This window comes from Xyrauchen texanus, unplaced genomic scaffold, assembly GCF_025860055.1.
Source record: "Xyrauchen texanus isolate HMW12.3.18 unplaced genomic scaffold, RBS_HiC_50CHRs HiC_scaffold_104, whole genome shotgun sequence".
Lineage (NCBI taxonomy): Eukaryota > Metazoa > Chordata > Actinopteri > Cypriniformes > Catostomidae > Xyrauchen > Xyrauchen texanus.
Genome location: NW_026265366.1, coordinates 1 through 26701, shown reverse-complemented (window position 1 = coordinate 26701; position 26701 = coordinate 1). Strand labels below are relative to the sequence as shown.

General features: G+C 41.2%; 1 protein-coding gene across 1 annotated transcript in view; it reads left to right on the top strand.

Annotated features, from left to right (window-relative positions):
* Nucleotides 1-26695, top strand: part of ttn.2 (titin, tandem duplicate 2) — a gene marked incomplete at its 3' end in the record, with an annotated part of 74988 nt that extends 48293 nt beyond the window's left edge. The window contains exons 77-90 of the mRNA XM_052124571.1: nt 27-17129; nt 17267-17563; nt 17684-18271; nt 18375-18677; nt 18842-19426; nt 19935-20234; nt 20340-20642; nt 20770-21075; nt 21238-23004; nt 23123-23416; nt 23513-23791; nt 23879-24178; nt 24265-26331; nt 26411-26695. Of these exons, the coding sequence (XP_051980531.1) occupies nt 27-17129; nt 17267-17563; nt 17684-18271; nt 18375-18677; nt 18842-19426; nt 19935-20234; nt 20340-20642; nt 20770-21075; nt 21238-23004; nt 23123-23416; nt 23513-23791; nt 23879-24178; nt 24265-26331; nt 26411-26695 (24777 nt within the window). The remainder of the gene's footprint in view (nt 1-26; nt 17130-17266; nt 17564-17683; nt 18272-18374; nt 18678-18841; nt 19427-19934; nt 20235-20339; nt 20643-20769; nt 21076-21237; nt 23005-23122; nt 23417-23512; nt 23792-23878; nt 24179-24264; nt 26332-26410) is intronic.
* Nucleotides 26696-26701: the final 6 nt, after the last annotated feature.

Sequence of the window (26701 nt, the reverse complement as noted above, 5' to 3'; positions counted from 1 at the left end):
ATTCATCACCCTCCACTATTTTTCAGATCCACCTGGGCCTCCATCCAACCCTAGAATTACTGACACTACCAAAACAACAGCTACATTTAACTGGGGTAGACCCTTCTATGATGGTGGACTCGAAGTGTCCGGATACATTGTTGAACATAAAAAGGAAGGAGATGATGATTGGGTTCAAGACACAACTACTCCATTGAGAATAACTGAATTTGTAGTTTCAAATCTACAATCAGGAGGAAAATATTATTTCAGAGTCAAAGCAATAAATTCAGAAGGACTTGGTGAACCCTCTGAAGTTGAACAAGTTGTAGAACTTGTGGATCGAGAGGAGATTCCTGACTTTGAACTTGATGCAGAGCTTAGAAGAACACTTGTTGTAAAGTCAGGTGCTTCAATCCGCATATTTGTACCAATCAAGGGCCGACCAGCTCCAGAGGTAACATGGTACAAGGAAGATGTACCTCTTAAAGGTCGTGCTCATATTGACACTACTGAATCATACACTCTAATGGTTATCCCTGAGTGTACAAGATATGATGCTGGTAAATATGTGCTAGCATTAGAGAATGTTGCCGGTAAGAAGACTGGATTTGTCAATGTTCGCGTTGTTGACACCCCAGGTCCTCCAGTAAATTTGAAGCCAAGGGAAATCACAAAACATAGCATCACTCTACAATGGGAGATTCCAATTATTGATGGTGGTTCAAAGATAACAAATTATATTATTGAGAAGCGTGAAGCAACACGAAAGGCCTATTCAACCGTCACTGCAAATTGGCAGAAATGCTCCTACAAGATTCCAGACTTGGAAGAGGGAGATGAATATTATTTTAGAGTTTTAGCAGAGAATGAAAGGGGCATTGGTGAACCAGCGGAGACACCTGAACCTATCAGAGCTTCTCAGGCTCCTTCTGCACCAGATAATTTAATTGTTTCAGATGTATCTAAGGACACAGCAACTCTTGCATGGACTAAACCAAAATATGATGGTGGAAGTCGAATCACTGGTTATGTGATAGAGGCCCAGCAGAAAGATTCTGATCAATGGATCCATGTGACAACAATTAAAGCTTTGGACTACACTGCAACAGAATTGGTGGAAAATGCAGAATATGTGTTCCGCATCTTTGCTGTGAACAGCTCAGGCAGGAGTGAACCTCGTGAGAGCCGACCAGCTGTAATCAAGGACCAAATCACATGTCCAGGATTTGACCTTAGAGGCATATATCAGAAGATGGTGGTAGCTAAAGCAGGTGATAATATTAAAGTGGAAATCCCAGTTCTGGGCCGTCCAAGACCACTTGTTGTATGGAAGAAAGAAGATGAGGAACTTAAACAGACACAGAGAATAAACATTGAAAATACAACAACTTCTACAATACTCAACATTAATGAAATTAAGAGGAAAGATGGAGGACAGTATTCAATGACAGGAAAAAATATCTTAGGAACTGTGACTGAAACCATAACTGTTCAAGTACATGATATCCCAGGACCTCCAACTGGACCAATAAAGTTAGATGAAGTTTCTTGTGACTATGTTCTAATATCATGGGAAGCTCCAGAAAACGATGGAGGAGTGCCTATTAATAACTACATTGTTGAGATGCGTGAGACCACAGGAACATCATGGGTGGAACTGGCGGCAACTGTTATCCGCACAACATTTAAAGCTGCACGCCTTACAACTGGAATCGAATATCAGTTCCGTGTTAAAGCTCAGAATCGATATGGTGTTGGTCCATACTTAACATCAGCACCAGTGGTGGCTGCTTATCCATTTGATGTTCCAGGGCAGCCAGGAATTCCACAAATAGCTGCCTTCACCAAGGATTCAATGACAATCAGCTGGAATGAACCCTCCTCAGATGGAGGTAGTACAATTTTGGGATATCACATTGAAAGGAAAGAGAAGAACAGCATTCTCTGGCAGAGGATCAGCAAAGCTCTAGTGATTGGCAATATATTTAAATCCTCAGGTTTGATGGATGGTATTGCATATGAATTCCGTGTTATTGCAGAAAATCTGGCTGGTCTCAGCAAAGCAAGCAAGCCATCTGAGATGACATATGCACTTGATCCCATAGACCCCCCTAGTCAACCAGTGGCACTTAATATAACCAGACATGAAGTTACTCTTCAGTGGACAAGGCCAGAGGGTGATGGTGGCTTTTCAATAACTGGATATACAGTAGAAAAAAGAGAGCTGCCCAATGGTCGCTGGCTCAAAGCCAACTTCAGCAACATTCTTGAGACAAACTTTACTGTAAGTGGTCTAACAGAAGATGCTTCTTATGAATTTCGTGTATTAGCAAGGAACTCAGCTGGAGCTGTCAGCAAACCATCTAAACATTCAGAGGTCATTGTCTGCAGAGATGATATTGAGGAGCCAAAGATTGATGTTGATGCAAGTTTCAGTAGTGTTGTAGTAGTCAAGGCAGGAGAGGTGTTCAAGCTAGATGCAAAAGTTAAAGGCCGCCCAATTCCATGCTTGGTTTGGACTAAAGAAGAGAAGGAGCTTGATGACACAGCAAAACTAGAGATCAAAACATCCGATTTCTATTCTTGTTTGATTAACAAAGATTCTTTACGTAGAGATGGTGGTGCATACACTCTAACTGCTAGCAATCCTGGAGGATTTTCCAAATTTGTGTTCAATGTTAAAGTTCTTGACAGACCTGGCCCACCTGAGGGACCACTACATGTCACAGACATGACAATAGAGAAATGTATTCTGTCATGGCTACCACCACTTCATGATGGAGGAGCAAAGATTGAATATTACATCATTCAAAGACGTGAAACAAGTAGGCTTACTTGGACAAATGTAGCCACAGATTTACAAGTAAACCGCTATAAGGTTACCAAACTGCTGAAAGGAAATGAATATATATTTAGAGTCATGGCTGTGAACAAGTATGGAGTTGGAGAACCTCTTGAATCTGAGCCTGCAGTTGTCACCAACCCATATGTGCCATCTGATCCTCCACAGTCACCAGAAGTTACTTCTATAACAAAAGATTCAATGGTGGTTTGTTGGGGACATCCTGAACACAATGGTGGAAGTAGCATACAAACCTACATCATCGAGAGGAGAGATAAAACTGGCCTTCGTTGGGTAAAATGCAATAAAAGAACAGTTACTGATCTGCGCTTTAAAGTGTCAGGACTAACATCTGGGCATGAGTATGAATTCAGAATCCTTGCTGAAAATGCTGCTGGCTTAAGTGCCCCAAGCCCATCAAGTCCATTCTACATGGCATGTGACACAATTTTCCAACCTGGACCCCCTGGAAATCCAAGGATTTTGGACACAACTAAGTCATCCATTACTATTGCATGGAATAAACCAGTTTATGATGGTGGCTCAGACATTACAGGATATAATGTTGAAACATGTCTGCCAGAAGAAGATGAATGGACGATTGTCACTCCAAGGGAGGGTCTGACAGCAACATCATTCACTATAACAAACCTTGTAGAAAACCAAGAATATAAGATTAATATTTCAGCTCTCAACTGTGAGGGTGTCGGAGAACCTGCCACTGTGCCTGGTTCACCTAAAGCAGAGGACAGACTTCTTCCTCCTGAAATTGAGCTTGACTCAGACCTTCGCAAAGTAGTAAACATCAGAGCATGCTGCACCTTGAGATTATTTGTGCCAATTAAAGGAAGACCTGCACCAGAAATTAGATGGTCAAGGGAAAATGGTGAACCCCTTGATAGAGCATCCATTGAGATTACACCATCCTTCACCACTCTGCTTATTGAGAATGTTGACAGGTTTGATGGTGGAAAATATGTTTTAACTGTGGAAAACAGTTCAGGAGTTAAAACAGCATTTGTAAATGTCCGAGTGCTTGACACTCCTGGTGCACCACAAAACCTTTCAATCAAAGAAATCAAAAAAGATTCAGTTTCACTTATCTGGGATCCTCCAATCATTGATGGAGGCTCAAGAATCAGGCATTACATTGTTGAAAAACGTGAATCAACAAGAAAAGCATACTCAATTGTTAATGCTTGTTGTCCCAAAACAAGTTGGAGAATTGGGGACTTGCAAGAGGGAAACATGTATTGCTTCAGAATTCTGGCTGAAAATGAATATGGTGTTGGTCTTCCAATTGAGACAGCAGAGGCTATCAAAATCTCTGAGAGGCCTCTTCCTCCTGGCAAAGTAACTCTAAAGGAGGTAACTGGCAATAGTGTAACTCTGTCTTGGGAGAAGCCAGACCATGATGGAGGAAGCAGAATTACTGGTTATATTGTTGAAATGCAAGGGAAAAACAGTGAAAAATGGACTCAAGTAATGACAGTTAAAGTAACAGAGGCAGTTGTTATTGGTCTGACACAAGGTGAAGAATATTCCTTCCGCATATCAGCAACTAATGAAAAAGGAACCAGTGATCCACGTCCACTCAGTGTCCCAGTGGTTGCTAAGGATGTTGTTATTACTCCTGCTTTCAAACTTTTATCCAGCACATACAGTGTTCTTGCAGGTGATGATCTTAAGATTGATGTGTCTTATGTTGCTCAGCCCAAGGCAGGAGTTACCTGGCATAAAGATGGTGTAGCTCTAAAAGAGACAACAAGAGTAAATACTGAAGTAGCAGATAGACACCTTTACCTTTTGATAAAAGAAGCCACACGGGATGATGTGGGCAAATATACTATTAAACTGACAAACTCAGCTGGTGAAGCTTCAGCAGATATAAATGTCATTGTACTTGATAAACCTGGACCTCCAACTGGCCCAATAAAATTTGATGAAGTAACTGCAGACAGTGTAATACTATCATGGCAGCCTCCAGAGTATGAAGGTGGATGTACCATTAATAACTACATTGTGGAAAAGAGAGACACATCCACCACAAACTGGCAGATTGTGTCTGCAACTGTTGCCAGAACAACAATCAAAGCTGCAAGACTTAAGACTGGCTGTGAGTATCAATTTAGAATTGCTGCTGAAAATAGGTATGGAAAGAGTTCAGTTCTTCTTTCTGAGCCTGTTGTTGCACAGTATCCCTTTGAAATCCCAAGTTCACCGGGAACACCCACTGTACAATCTGCTACTAAAGAAAGTATGGTTATTGTGTGGAACAAACCTAGTTGTGATGGCGGAAGCAAGATTTTGGGGTATCACATTGAGAGTAAGGAAAGAAACAGCCTCCTGTGGGTGAAACAAAACAAAACATTAATTCCAGACACAAGATTCAAGATAGGTGGCCTTGAAGAGGGAATTGAATATGAATTTAGAGTTTATGCTGAGAATATCGTTGGTCTTAGCAAAGCAAGCAAAGTATCAGAAATCCAAGTGGCAAGAGATCCGTGTGATACTCCAGGCAAACCTGAAGCAGTGATTGTCACAAGAAGCTCTGTAACACTCAGGTGGACACCGCCACAGTTTGATGGTGGCAGCAAAATCACTGGATATGTAATTGAGAAGAAAGAGTTGCCTAATGGCCGCTGGATGAAAGCTACTTTTGCTAATATTATTGAGACTGAATTTGTTGTAAGTGGCTTGGTAGAGGAACAGCAGTATGAGTTCCGTGTCATTGCAAGAAATGCTGCAGGTGTGTACAGTGCCCCATCAGAAAGTACTGGTGCAATCACCGCAAAGGATGAAGTAGAACCACCTAAAATTGACTTAGATGCCAAATATTCTCAAACTGTTGTCGTTAATGCTGGTGAATCATTTAAAGTTGATGCAGGGATACTTGGCAAACCAATTCCGTCAGTTCACTGGATAAAAGCTGGTGAAGAACTTACAAATACTGCTAGACTTGAGATCAAGAACACTGACTACAGAACTACTCTAAATGTGAAGGAGGCTATCCGTGTTGATGGAGGCCAGTATTCTTTGCTACTGAAAAATGTTGGTGGAGAGAAATTAGTAAATGTCAATATCAAGGTTCTAGACAGACCTGGGCCTCCAGATGGTCCAATTTCAATCTATGGAGTTACCAGTGAAAAGTGCTGCATTGCCTGGAAAACTCCATTGCATGATGGAGGTGCCGAAGTGTCTTATTACATTGTTGAAAGAAGAGAGACCAGCAGATTAGTTTGGACTGTTGTTGAATCTAAAGTACAAACCCTTAATCTTAAAATCACAAAACTGCTTCCTGGAAATGAGTATATTTTTAGAGTGATCCCTGTAAATAAATATGGAATTGGTGAACCTCTGGAATCTGAACCAGTGATTGCAGCAAATCCATTTGTCCCACCTGATGCACCAAGAGATGTTGAAGTGTCCAATGTAACAAAGGATTCTATGGTTATTACATGGGAAAGACCCATTAATGATGGTGGCAATGCCATTACAGGATATATAGTTGAAAAGAGAGACAAAGAAGGCATTAGATGGACAAGATGCAACAAACGTGTAGTGAGTGAACTACGCTTTAGAGTAACAGGACTTCTTGAAAACCGAAGTTATGAATTCCGTGTGTGTGCTGAGAATGCAGCTGGAGTTGGTAAACCAAGTTCTCCCACCGTGTATTTCAAGGCAGTGGATCCAGTCTTCAAGCCAGGTCCACCAAACAACCCCAAGGTTATTGACGTCTCAAGAGCAACTGTTGTCCTGCAGTGGGGAAAACCTATTTATGATGGTGGTTGTGAGATTCAAGGCTATATTGTTGAAGCCTGTGAAGGTTCATCCGATGAATGGATGATGTGCACACCGCCCTCAGGAATAACAGAGACACGATTTGAAGTTAAAAAACTTCTTGAAAAGCATGAGTACACATTCAGAGTCTGTGCCATAAATAAGGTTGGTGTTGGGGAAACGGCTGATATCCCAGGATCCATTTTCATAGATGATAAACTCGAGGCACCAGATATTGATCTGGATGCTGATCTAAGAAAGATGATCACCGTTAGGGCTGGAGGATCTCTCAGATTGTTTGTCCCTATCCGTGGCAGACCCACTCCTGAAGTCAAGTGGGGAAAGGCTGAGGGTGAAATCAATGAGGCAGCACAAATTGACATTACAAGCAGTTACACTTCACTCATCATTGAAAATGTTAACAGATTTGACAGTGGAAAATACATTTTAACACTAGAAAATATAAATGGAACAAAATCTGCATTTATTAGTGTCAGAGTATTAGATACTCCTGATGCACCTGCAAACTTCCGTGTGAAGGAAGTCACAAAGAATTCAGTCACTCTTACCTGGGAGCCACCCTTGGTGGATGGCGGAGCTAAAATAAAAAATTACATTGTTGAAAAACGAGAAAGTACAAGAAAGGTATACTCTGCTGTTGCTACCTGCAACAGGATGACATGGAAAATTGAACCACTCCAAGAGGGCAACAACTATTTCTTTAGAGTTATTGCTGAAAATGAACATGGTATTGGATTGCCTGCAGAGACTCCAGAGCCCCTGAAAATTTCAGAGGTGCCACAGCCCCCTGGTAAAGTTTTTGTAGTGGATGTTACACGAAAGAGTGTATCCCTCTCATGGGAAAAACCAGAACATGATGGAGGCAGCAGAATTTCCCACTACGAAGTTGAAATGCAGGCAAAAGGTCAGGATAAATGGTCTCTATGTGCTCAAGTGAAATCCCTTGATACTACTGTAACTAATTTAGCCCAAGGTGAAGAGTACAATTTTAGAGTTATTGCTGTTAATGACAAAGGAAAGAGTGATCCTAGACTCCTCGCAAATCCTGTTGTTGCAAAGGACCTCGCTATTGAACCCTCAGTGAGAACAAAGCTTAGTACATACAGTGTACAGGTTGGGCAAGATTTTAAAATTGAAGCAAGAATTGCTGGTCACCCAAAACCAACCATTACATGGATCAAAGACGGTTCAACTCTGAAACAGACTACAAGAGTAAATGTTGCTGACACTGCACATCATACCACTCTTACCATTAAAGATGCAACAAGAGAAGATGGTGGTATGTACAACATTGCTGTGGCTAATGTGCTTGGCCAAAAGGAAATAACTGTTGAAATAATCATACTTGAAAAACCTGGCCCACCAACAGGACCAGTCAAGATTGATGAAGTAAGTGCAGAAAGCATTACATTATCTTGGGACCCACCAACATACACTGGAGGCTGCCAGATTTCAAATTATATTGTCCAAAAGAGAGACACCACCACCACCAACTGGGTAGTTGTTTCTGCAACAGTGGCAAGGACTATACTTAAAGTAGGCAATTTGAAAACTGGAGCTGAATACCAGTTCAGGATCTTTGCTGAGAATAGATATGGTAAAAGCTATGGCATTGACTCAGAGCCAGTTCTTGCCCAGTATCCTTTCAAAGAGCCTGGGCCTGCAGGAACCCCATTTGTGTCTGCATTCACAAAAGACTCAATGGTTGTTGAATGGCACAAACCAGTCTCAGATGGTGGAAGTGCTATCCTAGGATATCATCTTGAGAGAAAGGAAAAGAATAGCATTCTTTGGACAAAGATCAATAAAACACTTATTCAAGACACCAGGTATAAAACATCTTCATTGGAGGAGGGCATTGAATATGAGTTCAGAGTCTATGCTGAAAACATAGTTGGAATTGGACAGTGCAGCAAAATCTCTGAGGGTTGTGTGGCATGTGACCCATGTGACCCACCAGGCACACCTCTGCCAGTGATTGTGACAAGGCACTTAGTGAAACTCAGATGGACACCACCAGAATATGATGGAGGCAGTCTTGTCACTGGATATGTTGTTGAGAAACGAGACATTCCAGACGGCCGCTGGATGAAAGCTAGTTTTGCAAACATTCTTGAAACTGAATTTTCTGTCACAGGCCTGATAGAAGACTGCAAATATGATTTCAGGGTCATTGCCAGAAATGCAGCTGGCTCAATCAGTAAACCCTCTGAGAGCACAGGCTCCATTACAGCTAAGGATGAGGTTGAACCACCAAACTATGAGATTGCATCAGAGTACAGCCAGATTTTGACGGTGAATGCTGGAGAAACATTTACACTGGAAGCATCTGTAGTAGGAAAGCCAACTCCAGCAATCCATTGGTTCAAGGGTGATGTGGAAGTTGAAAATTCAGCAAGAGCTGAGATCAAGAACACTGACTTCAAAGCCATTCTTGTTGTCAAAGATGCCATTAGAATTGATGGAGGACAGTACACATTGCACCTTACTAATGTGGCTGGAACAAAGTCTGTTTCTTTCAATGTAAGGGTGCTTGATAGACCTGGACCCTCTGAAGGGCCTTTAACTGTCTCAGGTGTAACATGTGAGAAGTGTTCATTGTCATGGCTTCCTCCACGGCATGATGGTGGCAGCACTATTTCCCATTATATCATACAAAAGAGAGAAACAAGTCGTCTTGCTTGGACTGTAGTTTCAAGTGATTGTGGAGCAACCATGTTTAAAGTTACAAAGCTTCTAAAAGGAAATGAATATGTCTTCCGTGTCATGGCTGTCAACAAGTATGGTGAAGGTGAACCTCTTGAATCAGCACCAGTGATTATGAGGAATCCGTTTGTTCGACCTGGGCCACCAAAAGATATAGAAATAACAAATATTTCTAGAGACTCTATGACGGTATGTTGGAATCGTCCTGAAACTGATGGTGGAAGTGAGATTGTTGGTTACATTGTGGAAAAGAGAGACAGAGCTGGAGTTCGTTGGACAAAATGTAACAAACGCAGAGTCACAGACTTACGTTTCAGGGTCACAGGCTTGACAGAGGATCATGAATATGAATTCAGGTTATCTACAGAAAATGCTGCAGGAGTTGGCCAGCCAAGTCCACCAACTATTTATTACAAAGCTTGCGATCCAACATTCAAGCCTGGTTCACCAACTAATGCACACCTTGTTGATACTACAAAGAATTCAGTCACCATCGCGTGGAGTAGACCAATATATGATGGTGGCTTGGACATCCAGGGCTATGTTGTTGAGATATGTAAAGCTGATGAAGAAGAATGGACCACATGTACCCCACCTTCTGGATTAAATGATACTAAATTTACAATAACTAAGCTCACTGAACACCAAGAATACAAAGTTCACATATGTGCCCTGAATAAGCTGGGTGTTGGTGAGCCGGTGTCCATCCAAGGGACCATCAAGCCAGTGGATAAGATGAATGCCCCCGAAATTGAGCTTGACTCTGAGTTGAGGAAAGGTATCGTTGTGCATGCTGGAGGATCTATGAGAATACACATACCCTTAAAAGGACGCCCAGCTCCTGAAATAAACTGGACCAAGGATGAAGGAGATTTACCAGATAAAGCACAAATAGAAAAGGGACCAGATTACACCCAACTATCAATCGATATATGTGACAGAAATGATGCTGGGAAATATACTCTAACTTTGGAAAACAGTGCTGGTAAAAAGTCAGCATTTGTGTCAGTTAAAGTAATGGATACACCAGGTGCTCCACAGAACCTTGTTGTGAAAGATATAACTAGAAACTATGTCACCCTTGTTTGGGAGCCTCCGCTTATTGATGGTGGTTCAAAAATAAAAAATTACATTGTTGACAAGCGTGAATCAAATAGAAAAGGATTTGCAAACATTACTACTAAGTGCACCAAGACTAGCTTCCGAGTTGGTGATCTTACAGAAGGTGGTATTTATTATTTCAGAGTCATGGCGGAAAATGAATTTGGTGTTGGTCTGCCTGTAGAAACAGAAGAATCTGTAAAGACAGCTGATCCTCCTCTATCTGTTGGAAAGGTCACTTTGACTGATGTGACAAAATCTACAGCAACACTGTCCTGGGATAAACCAGATCATGATGGTGGAAGTAGAATTTTAGGTTATTATATTGAGATGCAGCCAACAGGATCAGAAGAGTGGATAGTAGCTACAGTCACCAAAACATGTGAGGGAACAGTTACTGGGCTTAGTTCAGGAAAAGAGTACCTCTTCAGAGTTTTTGCCTACAACGAGAAGGGAAAAAGTGATCCAAGACCATTAGCTGCTCCTGTCATTGCCAAAGATGTCACTTTTGAACCAGCCATTAAATTGCTTTCCAACACGTACAGTGTTCAAGCTGGTGAAGATCTTAAAGTGGAAATACCATTTAATGGCCGTCCAACTCCAAAGATTTTATGGATGAAAGATGGACAAGCGCTGAAAGAGACAACTAGATTAAACGTCTCAAGCTCTGCAACATTAACTGTTCTTAAAATTAAAGATGCCAATAGAGAGGACTCTGGCAAATATACAGTCACAGCTACAAACAGTGTGGGAACAGTCACAGAGGACATTGGCATAATCATTCTTGACAAACCAGGTCCACCAGTTGGACCAGTCAAAATTGATGAAGTAAGTGTGAACTATGTTACAATCTCCTGGGAGCCACCATTATATACGGGAGGTTGTCAGATAAACAACTACATAGTTGAAAAACGTGATACTACCACTGTCAACTGGCAGATTGTTTCAGCAACCATTGCTCGTACCACAATCAAAATCTCTAAGCTGAAGACTGGTTCTGAATATCAGTTCAGAGTGTTTGCAGAGAACAGGTATGGAAAGAGCACATCCCTAGATTCAACAGCAGTTGTTGTCAGTTATCCTTTTACTGAGCCTGCAGCTCCTGCTGCACCATTTGTTTCATCAGTGACAAAAGACCACATGGTCATTGAATGGAAACCCCCCAGCAATAATGGCGGTAGCCCTGTAATTGGGTATCACCTAGAGCGTAAAGAAAAGAATAGTATATTATGGACAAAACTTAACAAGCTTCTTATCACTGACACTCGACTCAGAACAAATGGTCTGGAGGAGGGAATTGAATATGAATACAGGGTGTATGCTGAAAATATTGCAGGAATCAGTCCATCAAGTAAAGTCTCAGAAACTGTTGTTGCACGTGATCCATGTGATGCCCCTGGAACTCCTGAGGCCATTGTTATTACAAGAAAGCTAATAACTCTTCAGTGGAGTAAACCACAATATGATGGTGGAAGTGCAATCACAGGATATATTGTTGAAAGGAAGAAACTGCCTGAAGGTCGTTGGATGAAGGCCAGTTTTGCAAATATTATAGACACACAATTTACAATAAGTGGATTAGAAGAGGAACAGATATACGAATTCAGAGTAATTGCTCGAAATGGAGCTGGTATTTTAAGTGCACCCTCTGAAAGCACTGGACCAATTACTGCTCAGGATGAGATTGAAGCTCCCTCAGTCTCCATGGATTCAAAATTTAAAGATGTTATCATTGTAAAAGCTGGTGAGATCTTTACTATTGATGCTGAAATTGCTGGCAAACCTCTCCCTGATATTATGTGGCTTAAGGATGGAAAGGAAATTGACAGTTCTACACCCAGAATGGAGATTAAATCCACCATAACACAGACAGTTCTGACTGTTAAGGACTGCATCAGGGTAGATGGCGGACATTTTGTCTTGAGTCTTAGTAATGTTGGTGGAACAAAGCTGGTACCTGTTAATGTCAAGGTTCTTGATAGGCCTGGTCCACCTTGTGGCCCTTTGAAAGTAACTGGTGTCACAGCAGAAAAATGTTATTTGCACTGGAGCCACCCATCACATGATGGTGGAGCTAGTATTTCTCATTACATTATTGAAAAAAGGGAAACAAGCAGGCTTTCTTGGACAGTAGTGGAACCAAAAATTCAAGCCATCAGTTATAAAGTCACTAAACTCTTACCTGGTAATGAGTATATATTTAGGATCATGGCAGTGAGCAAGTATGGTATTGGTGAGCCACTTGAATCTGAACCTGTCGCTGCAAAAAATCCATTCAACCCATCCAGTCCACCCTCAACTCCAAAGGCAAGTGCAATCACTAGAGACTCTATAGTCCTTACATGGGAACGGCCAGAGAATGATGGTGGATCACAAATTGAGAGTTATACTCTTGAGAAACGTGATAAAGAGGGTATTCGGTGGTCAAAATGTAACAAGAAAAGACTGAATGACTTGCGTTTCAGAGTCACTGGTTTGACAGAGGGACACTTCTACGAATTCAGAGTATCTGCTGAAAATGCTGCTGGTGTAAGCACACCAAGTGAACCATCTGAGTATTACAAGGCTTGTGATGCAACTTATCCTCCTGGCCCTCCTAACAATCCTAAAGTGACAGACCACTCAAGCACAACTGTTTCCCTGGCATGGAGTCGACCAATTTATGATGGTGGGGCAGCAATCTCAGGATACATTGTTGAGATAAAGGAAGCCAATGTAGATGAATGGACGGTATGCACTCCACCAACTGGTGTACAAGCAACTCACTACACTGTCAAAAAACTAAAGGAAAATGCAGAATATAACTTCCGCATTTGTGCAATTAATATTGAGGGTGCTGGAGAGCATGTTGATATTCCAGGGTCTGTAATTGCTTCAGAAAAACTTGAAGCTCCTGAGGTAGAACTTGATACAGATCTTAGGAAAAGTGTGACTGTGCGTGCCAGTGCGACACTACGCTTATTTGTCACGATAAGGGGAAGGCCTGAGCCTGAGGTTAAGTGGACAAAGGTAGATGGTACATTAACAGAGCGGGCTCAAATTGAAGTTACAGGCTCGTACACTGTGCTTGTCATTGACAATGTTAACCGCTTTGACACTGGCAAGTATGTAGTGACTCTAGAAAACATTAGAGGCTCAAAATCTGCATTTATTAATGTTAAAGTCCTTGACTCTCCAAGTGCTCCAGTGAACTTTGAAATTAAGGATGTAAAGAGAGATTCTGTGCAGTTACAGTGGGAGCCTCCACAAATTGATGGTGGAGCCAAGATTACCCATTACATTGTAGAGAAGCGTGAATCTAAAAGAATGGCATTCACAACTGTGACAAACAACTGTGTCAGGAATTCGGTCAAAGTTGACGATCTCCAAGAAGGAGGTCTGTACCACTTCCGTGTATTAGCTGTGAATGAACTTGGTGTTGGCTTGCCTGCAGAGACCACAGATGCAGTGAAAATCTCCCAAGCACCCTTACCACCTGGTAAAATTACAGTTGTTGATGTAACCCGCCACACTGTTACTCTTGCATGGGAAAAGCCAGATCATGATGGTGGCAGTAAAATTACAGGCTACACAGTGGAAATGTTAACTAAGGGATCAGATAAATGGACTGTGTGTGCTACAGTAAAGGCACTGGAAGCCATAATTGAAGGACTTACAACAGGAGAGGAATACAGCTTCAGAATAACAGCTCTTAATGACAAAGGAAAGAGTGATCCTAAGCCACTGGGAGCACCTGTGTGTGCAAAGGATATTACGATTGAACCAATTATTGATTTGGTTTTTAACACTTACAGTGTAAAAGCTGGAGATGATCTCAAAATTGATGTTCCATTCAGAGGCAGACCACATCCAGAGGTCACATGGAAAAAGGATGGTCACTCATTAAAACAAACAACCAGAGTAAATGTTCTGACATCAAAGACATCATCTAAGATTGTCATCAAGGATGCAACAAGGGAGGATGTAGGAAAATATGAAATTAGATTAGCCAACACATTTGGTGTTAAATCAGCAGAAATATCTGTCATTGTTCTTGATAAACCAGGTCCACCAGGTGCTATCAAAGTAGATGAAGTAAGTGCTGATTTTATTTCATTATCATGGGACCCTCCGATTTATGATGGTGGCTGTCAAATTAATAATTATGTGGTTGAGAAGAGAGATACAACCACGACAGCATGGCAAATCGTTTCAGCAACAGTTGCAAGAACATCAATGAAAGTAAGTCGTTTGACACAAGGAACAGAATATCAGTTCCGTATTGCTGCGGAGAATCGTTATGGTAAGAGCCATGCAATTGACTCTGCCCCAATAGTTGCACAGTACCCCTTCACACCTCCAGGCCCTCCAACAAGTCTTCAAGTTTCTCATGCCACTAAATTAGGAATGCTAGTTACATGGAACAGACCACCAAGTGATGGTGGAAGTCCAGTTATTGGATATCACTTGGAATGCAAAAACCAAAGCAGCCTTCTCTGGACAAAGATTAACAGAGGTCTTATTACAGAAACTCAGTTCAAGGTTACTGGTTTGGAAGAAGGCCTCTTCTATCAGTATAGAATATATGCTGAGAATATTGCAGGCATTGGACCTTGCACAAAGGCTTGTGATCCTGTTGCTGCTCGAGATCCATGTGATCCTCCAGGCCAGCCAATAGTGATGAACATCACAAGAACAACTGTTTCTCTCTCTTGGGCAAAACCGGAGTATGATGGTGGAGCCAAGTTGACTGGTTACATTGTTGAACGAAGAGAACTTCCAGATGGCCGGTGGTTAAAATGTAATTTTACTAATCTTCAGGAAACTTTCTTTGATGTGACTGGCCTGATTGAAGATCAAAGATATGATTTCCATGTTATTGCAAAGAATGCAGCTGGTTTACTCAGTGAGCCATCAGAGGGAACAGGACCTGTAACTGTAAAAGATGATGTTGATCCACCACGCATCACAATTGAGGACAAGCTAAGGCAACTGGTTGTAGTTAAGGCTGGAGATATATTGAGAATTGATGCTGAAATTTCTGGACGTCCAATTCCTGTGATTTTGTGGGCAAAGGATGGGAAAGAAATTGAAGCCAAGGCCAGAGTTGAGATTTCTTCAACACTTACTAGTACAACACTAATTGTAAGAGATGCCATTAGACGAGACTCTGGACAATATGTTCTAACATTACAGAATGTTGCTGGCACCAGATCTTTAGCAGTGAACTGTAAGGTCCTGGATAGGCCTGGTCCATCATCTGGGCCACTGGAAGTAAGTGGTGTAACTGCAGAGAAATGTACATTGACCTGGGGACCACCTCAAGAAAATGGTGGTGCTGAAATTCAGCATTACATAGTTGAGAAACGTGAGACAAGCCGGCTTGCCTGGACTCTGGTCTATGCAGAGATGAAGGCCACAACATGTAAAGTAACAAAACTGCTCAAAGGTAATGAATATATATTTAGAGTTCGGGGTGTTAATAAATATGGAATCGGTGAAGTTCTGGAGAGTGATCCCGTTAAGGCAATGGATCCATTTACAGTCCCTGCTCCACCAACAAATGTTGCGGTCACTAGTATTACAGGTGAAGCAATGACAATCTGCTGGGAAAGACCTGTCTCTGATGGAGGTAGTAGTATTTCTGGCTATGTAATTGAGAAAAGTGAGAAATCTGGTCTTCGTTGGGTCCGTGTCAACAAAAAGCCTGTTTATGACTTAAGAGTCAAAGCTTCCAATCTTCGTGAAGGATGTGAATATGAATATCGAGTCTATGCAGAGAATGCAGCTGGTTTGAGTGTGCCAAGTGTGCCTTGCCCCCTCACAAAGGCAGAAGATCCATTATTCCTACCATCACCTCCAGCTAAACCTAAAGTAATCGATTCTACAAAAACATCAATAACACTCTCTTGGAACAAGCCATTGTTTGATGGTGGCTCTCCAGTCACAGGATACATGGTTGAATACAGGAAAACCAATGATGACGACTGGACAGTTGGAGTCAATAACACCACAAGCACAGAGTTCACAATGGTTGGACTCACATTAGGGGCAGAGTATGTCTTTGTAGTCAGATCGATTAACAAGATTGGCCCAAGTGAACCAAGCCCTGAAACTGATCCACAGATAGCAAAGGACAGAGAAGATGAGCCAGTCTTCCTTATTAGTAATGAAATGAGAAAGACACTGATTGTCAAAGATGGCAGCTCATTTACCCTTAAAGTTCCATTCAAGGGAAAGCCTATACCACATGTCATGTGGAACAAACCAGATGTTGATCTGAGAGTTCGGGCAGCTATTGATACCACTGATAACTGCACATCTATCACAATTGAGCAAGCTACAAGAGATGACTCAGGCAAATACACTGTAGCCCTCCAAAATGTAGCTGGAACTGCTACACTGACATTGAGTGTAAAAGTCCTTGATTCTCCTGGACCACCAGCCCGTATTGAAGTTAAGGAAGTCACCAAGAGCTCTGCAACTATTACATGGGACACCCCTGAAAATGAGGGTGGTGCTCCAGTCAAGAACTACCTTGTTGATCTCCGTGAGGCAACTAAAATGGGATGGACCAGGATTACAGACAGTTGCCACCGCCTGACTTATAAACTGACTGACCTTCAAGAAGGAGGTGTTTATTATTTCAGAGTAACTGGAGAAAATGTTTATGGTATAGGAGTGCCAATTGAGACAAAAGAAGGAACTAAGATTACAGGTAAAAATTTAATCTTTTTATTTATTGAATTTTTACTATTGCACATACAGTAAATGGTTTTATTATTATTTCAGGCTATTGTTACATAATGTTTTTTGTTACATAATGTTTTGTTCCTTTCTACCTTTTAATTTCAGAAAAACCAAGTCCACCACCCAAGCTTGGCGTCACAGATGTCTCAAAAGACAGTGTCTCACTAGCTTGGCTTAAACCAGAACATGATGGTGGTAGCAGAATCACAAATTACCTTGTCGAGGCTCTTGAGAAAGGGCAGCAGAAGTGGATAAAGTGTGGTTCCACCAAATCAACTCACTTTGTTGTCTATGGATTGAGAGAGAATGCTGAGTACTACTTTAGAGTCCGGGCTGAAAACCATGCTGGACTTAGCGACCCCAAGGACATGGTTTTGCCTGTGCTTGTTAAGGAGCAGTTGGGTAAGTTATTTATTATTAAAGTTTTTTTATTGCTATGCATACACAGTGTTTGTTTGATTCGTTTTACATGATGTTCTGTAACTTTCACAATTTTATAATGTTGTGCTTTTTAATCAACAGAGGCTCCTGAGATTAACATGAAGAACTTCCAACACAACACTGCCTATGTAAAGGCAGGTTCAAATCTCAACATTGAGATTCCCCTCACTGGTAAACCACTACCAAAAGTATCCCTCTCTAAGAATGGACAGGTTCTAAAATCAACCTTGAGATTCAACTCTGAAGTGACCACTGACTCCCTTATCATTACTTTGCGTGAGAGTGTTGCTTTGGATGCAGGCAGATATGATATCACAGCCTCCAACTCTAGAGGAACCACAAAATCCTTTGTGAATCTTGTGGTCCTTGACAGACCAAGTCCACCAGTTGGCCCTGTTGAAATGTGTGACGTCACAGAGGACAACGTAAGCCTGAAGTGGTTGCCTCCCACATATGATGGTGGTAGCCCTATCACAAACTACATTGTTCTAAAACGTGAGACCACTACTGCAAACTGGGTAGAGGTTTCATCTGCTGTTGCAAGATGCACAATCAAGATCATGAAGCTGACTACTGGAGTTGAATACCAGTTCAGAATCAGAGCTGAGAATCGCTTTGGCATAAGTGACCATATTGATTCACCTTCTGTTACCGTCTGTCTTCCATACAGTGAGCAACATTCTTCTAGACATAATAATCCAAATTTGTACATTTTGTAAATACAAATGTATGCCTTTAAACGTCAATGAAAACCTGTTCTATTTTGTTTCAGCAATCCCCACGGCCCCTTCACAGCCATGGGTGTCTGCTGTAACTAAGGAAAGTGTCACTGTTAACTGGAAGGAGCCATCTTCTGATGGTGGAAGTCATGTCTTTGGATACCACCTTCAAATGAAAGACAGAAACAGCATTCTTTGGCAAAAGGTTAACAAAACTGTTATCCGAGCTACACATTTCAAAGTATCAAATGTGAATGCTGGCCTAATCTATGAGTTCAAGATTGCTGCTGAAAATGCTGCTGGTATTGGTCCAGTTAGCAAGCTCTCAGATCCAGTGCTTGTAATTGATGCTTGTGGTAAGCATTTCGTTTTGTGTAAACGGATTTAATTTTCCATATAATCAAACCATTAATATGAATTAATCCAGTACACTTATTTTTTTAATCCAAAGCAGAAATTCAAAATAATTAATTAGATTATATATTCTATACCATTAATTATAAAAATAATTTCTCCACAGAACCTCCAAACAACCTTAGAGTTACCGATATCACAAAGAATTCAATAAGCCTTGCCTGGCAGAAACCCTCATATGATGGAGGAAGTACAATTACAGGATATCTAATTGAAAGGAAAGACGGTCCTAAAGGAAGATGGTCAAAAGCTAATTTGACAAATGTTACGGACACAAAGTTCACTGTGTCAGGCTTGACTCAGAATGAATCTTATGAATTCCGAGTTATGGCTAAGAATGCAGTTGGCTCCATTAGTACCCTATCTGCAACTGTTGGACCAGTCACATGTGTGGACACATATGGTGCTCCTGAGATTGAACTTGGTCATGAATATCTTGACACTGTAAAATACAAAGCAGGAGCTGCAATTCAACTTAAAGTTGGTATTATTGCAAAACCTCAACCAACTATTGAATGGTACAAGGATGGAAAGGAGCTTGAGCCCGGAGCTCAGATTTCCATCTCCAACACCACAGATTCTGCATGCATCTCAGTCAAGGATGCCACACGTGTGGATACTGGAACATATGAACTCAAGATCAAGAACTCTTTAGGCTCAGCATATGCATCTATCAGAGTACTTGTCCAAGGTATGTTGTAAAGTTTACTGCTACACAGCTTGTAATAACTGAGATCACTCTTATGGCCTCTCATGTTATATTTGTGTTAGGGCCGTCAGTTAAATTATTGCATGTAATGGTTGGGTTCAGCAATTCAGTTGGGTTACTCTTAACATTTTAAATATAGTAGTGATTATAGTAGTATTGTCCTTATCTCACACTCACAAAATGTATGATAAATGCACTAACTCAACGCAATCTAAAATAATTTAAAGGCAATTCTTTTCTCACACTTAATGTACTTGCACGTTTATCAAAGATGTTTTTGACTCCCTCACCAGTCTTATGCTGATCTTTTCATTCATGCTTGTACAAAGTGTGTTCACTCTTGATATTTCTTACGTATATAGCTTTGATGATAATTTATAAATTAAAGAACCATTTAAGACGTATTAATAATAAACTGTCAAGTGATAACATGCCTTAACTTTTACAGATCTAATTTGAATATTTGTTTATGCATTTTTTGCACACTCAGATAAACCGGGACCTCCTGCTGGAGAGATACAATTCAAGAAAGTCACTGCAACTACTACAACCATCATGTGGGAACCTCCAGCTGATGAAGGTGGTGCAATGGTGACCCACTATATTGTGGAGAAACGTGAGACAAGCAGAATTATGTGGTCCATAATCTCAGAGAAGCTGGAAGATTGCATTGTCACAGTGCAAAGGCTCATTAAGGGTAATGAATACATTTTCCGTGTGCGTGGTGTAAACAAATATGGAGTTGGGGAACCTCTGGAATCAAGACCAGTAATTGCACAAAATTCATTTGGTATGGAACTTTTTTGGTATTTGGTATTTTTTTAATAATCTTGTTCCATTGTTATTTTCATTAGTATCTGCATGATCTAGTTTTAATGCTTTATGTTTTACGCAGTTCCTCCTAGTCAGCCCTCTAAACCTCAAGTCACTATGATTACCAAGTCAACAATGACTGTGGTATGGGAAAGACCAAGTTTGGATGGTGGCAGTGATATTGATGGATATTACTTAGAGAAGCGGGAGAAGAAGAGTCTACAGTGGTTCAAGGTTATTAAAGATCCAATTCGTGATACCAGGCAGAAAGTTGGCAACCTCACAGAGGAAAATGAATATCAGTATCGTGTCAGTGCAATCAACAAAGCTGGAGCAGGCCCATATTCTGATGCATCCATATTCTACAAAGCTTATGACCCCATTGGTAAGCTTTTTGTGTGTTCTTTTATTGTATTTTTTATTGTTTACTTTTCAGCATGTATAAATAACCTTGCATCTTGTATATTCAACCAGAATATGTTATATATACTCTACATTAATTTCTATTTAAGATCCACCAAGTGAGCCAACCAAGCTCGGAGTTGTTGATTCAACAAAGACATCCATTACCCTTGGATGGGTGAAGCCTGTCTATGATGGTGGTAGCGAAATCACAAGCTATGTTGTTGAACAACGAATGGCAGTTGAGAAGGAATGGGTCACTATAAGCTCTAAAGGTGAAGTGAGGACGACGGAGTTTGTGGTGTCCCACTTGAAACCTGGAGTGTATTACTTCTTCCGTGTCTCTGCTGTTAACTGCGCTGGAGCTGGACGTCCAATTGAAATTATACAGCCATTGCAAGCCAAAGATATTCTGGGTTTGTATTTTCTAAAAAACAATGTCCTCAATTTCCCCCAAGGGATAAAAAAGTACTATCCTATCATATGCTATCCTATCCTACAAAGACATTTTGTTTTCTGAATACTTACATTTTTATGTTTCTATGAAACTGATATATTTTACTCTTTAATTTCAACAGAGGAGGCTGATGTTGATCTGGATATCTCAATGTCAACTCAGTACATAGCAAAGGCTGGTAGAGATGTGGAGATTGTCATTCCGCTTAAGGGTAGACCTGCTCCTAATGTAACATGGAGAAAGGGAGACAAGAACATTAGTGGTGAAGCAAGATATACCATAAAAAACACTGAATATTCAACTGAGCTCGTTATTCCAAAAGTCACAAGGGATGATACAGGCAAATATCTTCTTGAAATTGAAAATGGAGTCGGAGAGCCAAAAACAATTACAGTGTCTGTTAAAGTACTGGACACCCCATCTTCTTGCAATAAATTGATAGTAAAGAATGTGACACGAGGTAAACTCACTCTTAGCTGGGAGCCTCCTTATATTGATGGTGGCTCCCCAATCACAAATTACATTATTGAGAAGAAGGATGCTAAACTGAAGGCCTTCACTTTGGTGACAAAAGAATGTTCCAACACAACATACAAGGTTGATGGTCTGTCTGAAGAAATTTCCTATTTCTTCCGTGTTTCTGCTGAAAATGAATATGGCATTGGTGACCCTTGTAACACAGCACAACCAGTTAGAGCAACCGAGATGCCTGGTGCTGTTAAGGATTTGGTAATGGTGGACTCATCTAATACATCTGTAACTTTGGCATGGACAAAGCCTGATCATGATGGTGGCAGCCACATTTCTGAGTACATTATTGAGAAGAAAGAAAAGGGAGAGGATGCTTGGAGTATTGGTGGCACATGCAGACGTTGCCAGCATGAGGTAACACACCTTAAAGAACTCTCAGAAATGTTCTTTAGAGTTTTTGCCAAAAACGAGAAGGGTTGCAGTGACTTCTCTCAAATTGGACCAATTACTGTAAAGTACATTGTAATACCACCTGAAGCAAACCTGATTGACTTTCCTAATGGGGAATTAAGTGTTCGCATTGGAGAAAATGTGAATATTGACTTGCCCTTCAAAGGTAAACCAAAGCCCACTATTCAGTGGATGAAAGATAATGTGCCACTCAAGGAAAGTGATCAAGTTCGTTTTAGACAAACAGAGAACAAGGCAAGTCTTATTGTACGAAATGTAAGAAAAGACAATGCAGGACAATACACCTTGGTCCTTGATAACAAACTTGACAAGAACTTCTTTGACATCAAAGTAATAACACTTGGGCCACCATCTACACCTGTAGGCCCAATCAGTTTTGATGAAATTAAAGCCCAGAGTATTATCATCTCATGGAATGAACCCCAGGAAGACGGTGGAGGAGAGATCACCTGCTACAGTGTTGAAAAGCGAGAGACATCCCAAGCTGCATGGAAAATGGTTTGCTCTAGTGTGATCAGGACCACATTTAAGATACCAAATTTGGTTAAGGGAACTGAATACCAATTTAGGGTACGTGCAGAAAACAAATATGGAGTTAGCGAGCCTCTCACCTCATCGGATGTGGTTGCTCAACACCAATATAAGCCACCAGGTCCACCTGGAAAGCCTGTAGTATACAATGTTACAAGTGATGGCATGACTGTTCAGTGGGATGCCCCAAGCTTTGATGGTGGTTCACCAGTCACTGGATACCATCTTGAGAAAAAAGACAGGAACAGCTTACTGTGGACAAAAGCAAATTCCAATATTATCTCTGGAAAAGAGTACAGAGTCATTGGACTTCTTGAAGGTCTGGAGTATTCATTCAGAGTTTATGCCGAAAACAATGCTGGCATGAGTCAAGTCAGTGAACAGAGCAAGCATAAACTGGCAATCTCCCCTGTTGGTGAGTCTTAGTATTAATTTTGTTGTCATTGGCATTTCATATATACCTCCATGATAAAATACTTTTTTTTCTTTCAAAATTGCGTATTTTATTCACATCATCTTTATTTCTTCTATAGATCCTCCTGGCACACTTAATTGCATTGATGTTACAAGAGACTCTGTAACACTTCAGTGGGAACCACCTAAACGCGATGGAGGCAGTAAGATTGTGGCATACAGTGTTGAAAGGCGACAAGGAAGGGCACGCTGGTTAAGATGCAATTTCATTGACATCAGCGAATGTCAGTTTACAGTAACAGGCCTTGCTGCAGGTGACCGCTTTGAATTTAGGGTGATTGCCAGGAATGCTGTTGGAACAGTTAGTCCACCTTCTCAGTCATCTGGTTACATCATGACCAAAGATGAAAGTGGTATGTACATACGAATCTATACTTAGATATTGTCTGTGTTAAATACATCTGATGTAATTTATGCTTTCAAATTTTATAAAAACCTTTTCTTTTCAGTCATCCCTGAGATTGAGTTTGGTGCTGAGAAGACCCTCACCATCAAGGCAGGAGAAAACATTAAACTCAGCTGCAGTGTAAGAGGACGCCCTGTACCTCAAGTCACATGGTATAAAGATAGCAAGGAAGTGGACAAAATGCTGGTTGACATCACAACTATAATTGGATCAAGCTCACTATTCATCAGAGATGCTGACCGCAATGATCGTGGTATCTACACAGTTGAAGCCAAGAACAGTTCGGGTACAACAAAAGTGGATGTTCTTGTCAGAGTACAAGGTATGATTTAAAAGAAATTTTGATTTACAATTTGAATGAAAAGGTTCAGGATTTGGGCATAGCTGATTTCTGGTTTGTGTTTTTTAGATACCCCTGGTCCACCCGAGGGCCCACTTCGCTTCACAAATATATCTGCAGAGAAAGCAACTCTTTGGTGGAGCCCACCTGAAAATGATGGATGTGCACCTATCACTCATTATGTGATTGAGAAACGTGAGACTTCCAGAATTTCATGGGCACTTGTTACATCCAAGTGTGAAGCCTGCTCTTTTAATGCCACAAAGCTGATTAAAGGCAATGAATATCAGTTCCGTGTATCCGCTGTCAATAAATTTGGTGTTGGCAAGCCAATGGAGTCTGATCCAATCATTGCTCAAATGCAATACAGTAAGTATTTGTTCTAGATGCAATAATTTGCTATTTAAGCACTGGTGTTTCTTGATTTTAAAACATTTCTTCTTATTGTCTCACAGCGGTACCAGATGCTCCTGGGACACCTGACTGCACACATGTGACTGGAAACAGTATTACTCTATGCTGGACAAGACCAAGACACGATGGCGGAAATGAGATCAAGCAATACATTCTTGAAAGACGAGAGAAGAAGAGCTTAAGATGGGTGAAGGTTTCATCTAAGAGACCAATAACCGAGCTTAGGCACAGAGTAACAAATCTTACAGAAGGAAATGAATATGAATTCCGTGTTATGGCTGAAAACGGAGCTGGTATTGGACCTGCAAGTAGTACGTCCAGATTGTTCAAGTGCAGAGAGCCAACAAGTGCACCCAGTGCACCAACTGTGGTGAAGGTAATTGATTCTACTAAGACATCTGTTACTTTGGAATGGACCAAACCTGTGTTTGATGGTGGTATGGAAATCATCGGTTACATAATTGATATGTGCAAGGCAAGCCTTGAGGAATGGCACAGAGTCAACAACCAGACTTGCATCCATACCAAATATACAATAACAGATTTAGAACCTGGTGAAGACTACAAATTCCGTGTATGTGCAGTCAATGGTGCTGGGAAGGGAGAAACCTCTGAGATTCCAAATGTAGTACAAGCAGTTGATAGACTGACATCACCAGAAATTGATATTGATGCAGACTTCAAACAGACACATGTTGTGAGAAATGGTGGAACAGTCACACTTCATATTCCCTTCTGTGGAAAACCAGCCCCCCTTGCAACATGGACAAAGGCAGATGGAGAACTTGGTGTAATGGTGGATATTCATACCACAGACATATTCAGTACCTTGACAATTGAAAATTGCAGCAGGTATGATGCTGGCAAGTATACACTTTCTCTTGAAAACAACAGTGGTCGTAAATCTATCACATTAACAGTGAAAGTGTTGGACACACCTGGACCACCAGGACCTCTCTCATTCAAGGATGTCACAAGAGGTGCCCTGACACTCATGTGGGACGCACCATGTAATGATGGCGGTGCCCGTGTTCATCACTACATTGTTGAGAAGCGAGAGGCAAGTCGCTTGAGTTGGCAAGAGGTTAGTGAAAAGTGCACACGTCAAATCCTAAGAGTGACCAACCTCGCTGTAGGCATAGCATACTTCTTTAGAGTTATTGCAGAAAATCAGTATGGCAAAGGTGAGCCATATGAAATGTCAGAGCCTATAATTGCCACAGAAGAGCCTGCACCTCCCAAGAGACTGGATGTTATTGATACCACATCCTCAACAGCCACCTTAGTATGGATGAAGCCTGAGCATGATGGTGGAAGCCGCATTACAGGGTACATTGTTGAGACTAGAAAGAAGGGCTCTGATCGCTGGGTTATTGGTGGTCAAACCAAATCTTTGAAAATGGTTCTTGAAGGATTGGTTGAGAACACAGAATATGAATTCCATGTCATGGCCCAGAATGATGCTGGCATTAGTCAGCCACGAGATGCGCTAGGCTCTGTCATTATTAAGGAGCCTCGTATTGAACCAACTGCAGATCTTAGTGGCATCAATAAGCAGCTCATCACTTGCAAAACAGGAAATAACTTTACCATTGATATTCCAATCAGTGGGAGACCAGCTCCCAAGGTAACATGGAAACTTGAAGAAATGAAACTCAAAGAAACAGACAGAGTATCAATTAAGACTTCTAAAGATAGAACCACTCTACTGGTTAAGGATGCCAAGAGAGGTGACAGTGGAAAGTATTATATCACTCTGGAGAATGCAGCTGGATCAAAGACATTCACTGTCACTGTCATTGTCATTGGAAGACCAAGCACACCAATTGGACCTGTTGAAGTTTCAGGAATCACATCAGAGTCCTGTGTATTGACATGGTGTGAACCTTCAGATGATGGTGGAACGGACATCACCAATTATATTGTTGAGAAGCGTGAGTCGGGGTCCACTACATGGCAAGTTGTGAATTCAAGTGTGAAACGGACCACCATCAAAGTAACTCATCTGACCAAGTACATGGAGTACAGTTTCAGAGTCTGTGCTGAGAACAAGTTTGGTGTTAGCAAATCTATTGAATCTCAAGCTATTGTTGCTGAGCATCCATTTGGTGAGTACATTGGTTTTATATAACTTTTAATTGGTTGGTGTTATAGAACATTCATAATTTTATTTATTTTCGTTTTCAGTCCCACCAAGCCCACCAACTCGACCAGATGTTGTTTCAGTGTCTGCTAATGCAATTTCTTTCCGCTGGGATTTGCCATATAATGATGGTGGAAGCCAGGTAAATGGATACTGGATTGAGAAGAAAGAACGCAATACTATTCTGTGGGTGAGGGAGAACAAGATCCCTTGCCTTGAGTGCCACTACAAGGTCTCCAATCTCATTGAAGGCCTTGAGTACCAGTTCAGAGTTTATGCAATGAACATTGCAGGCTTGAGTAAAGCAAGTGAAGCATCAAGGCCAGTGCTGGCTC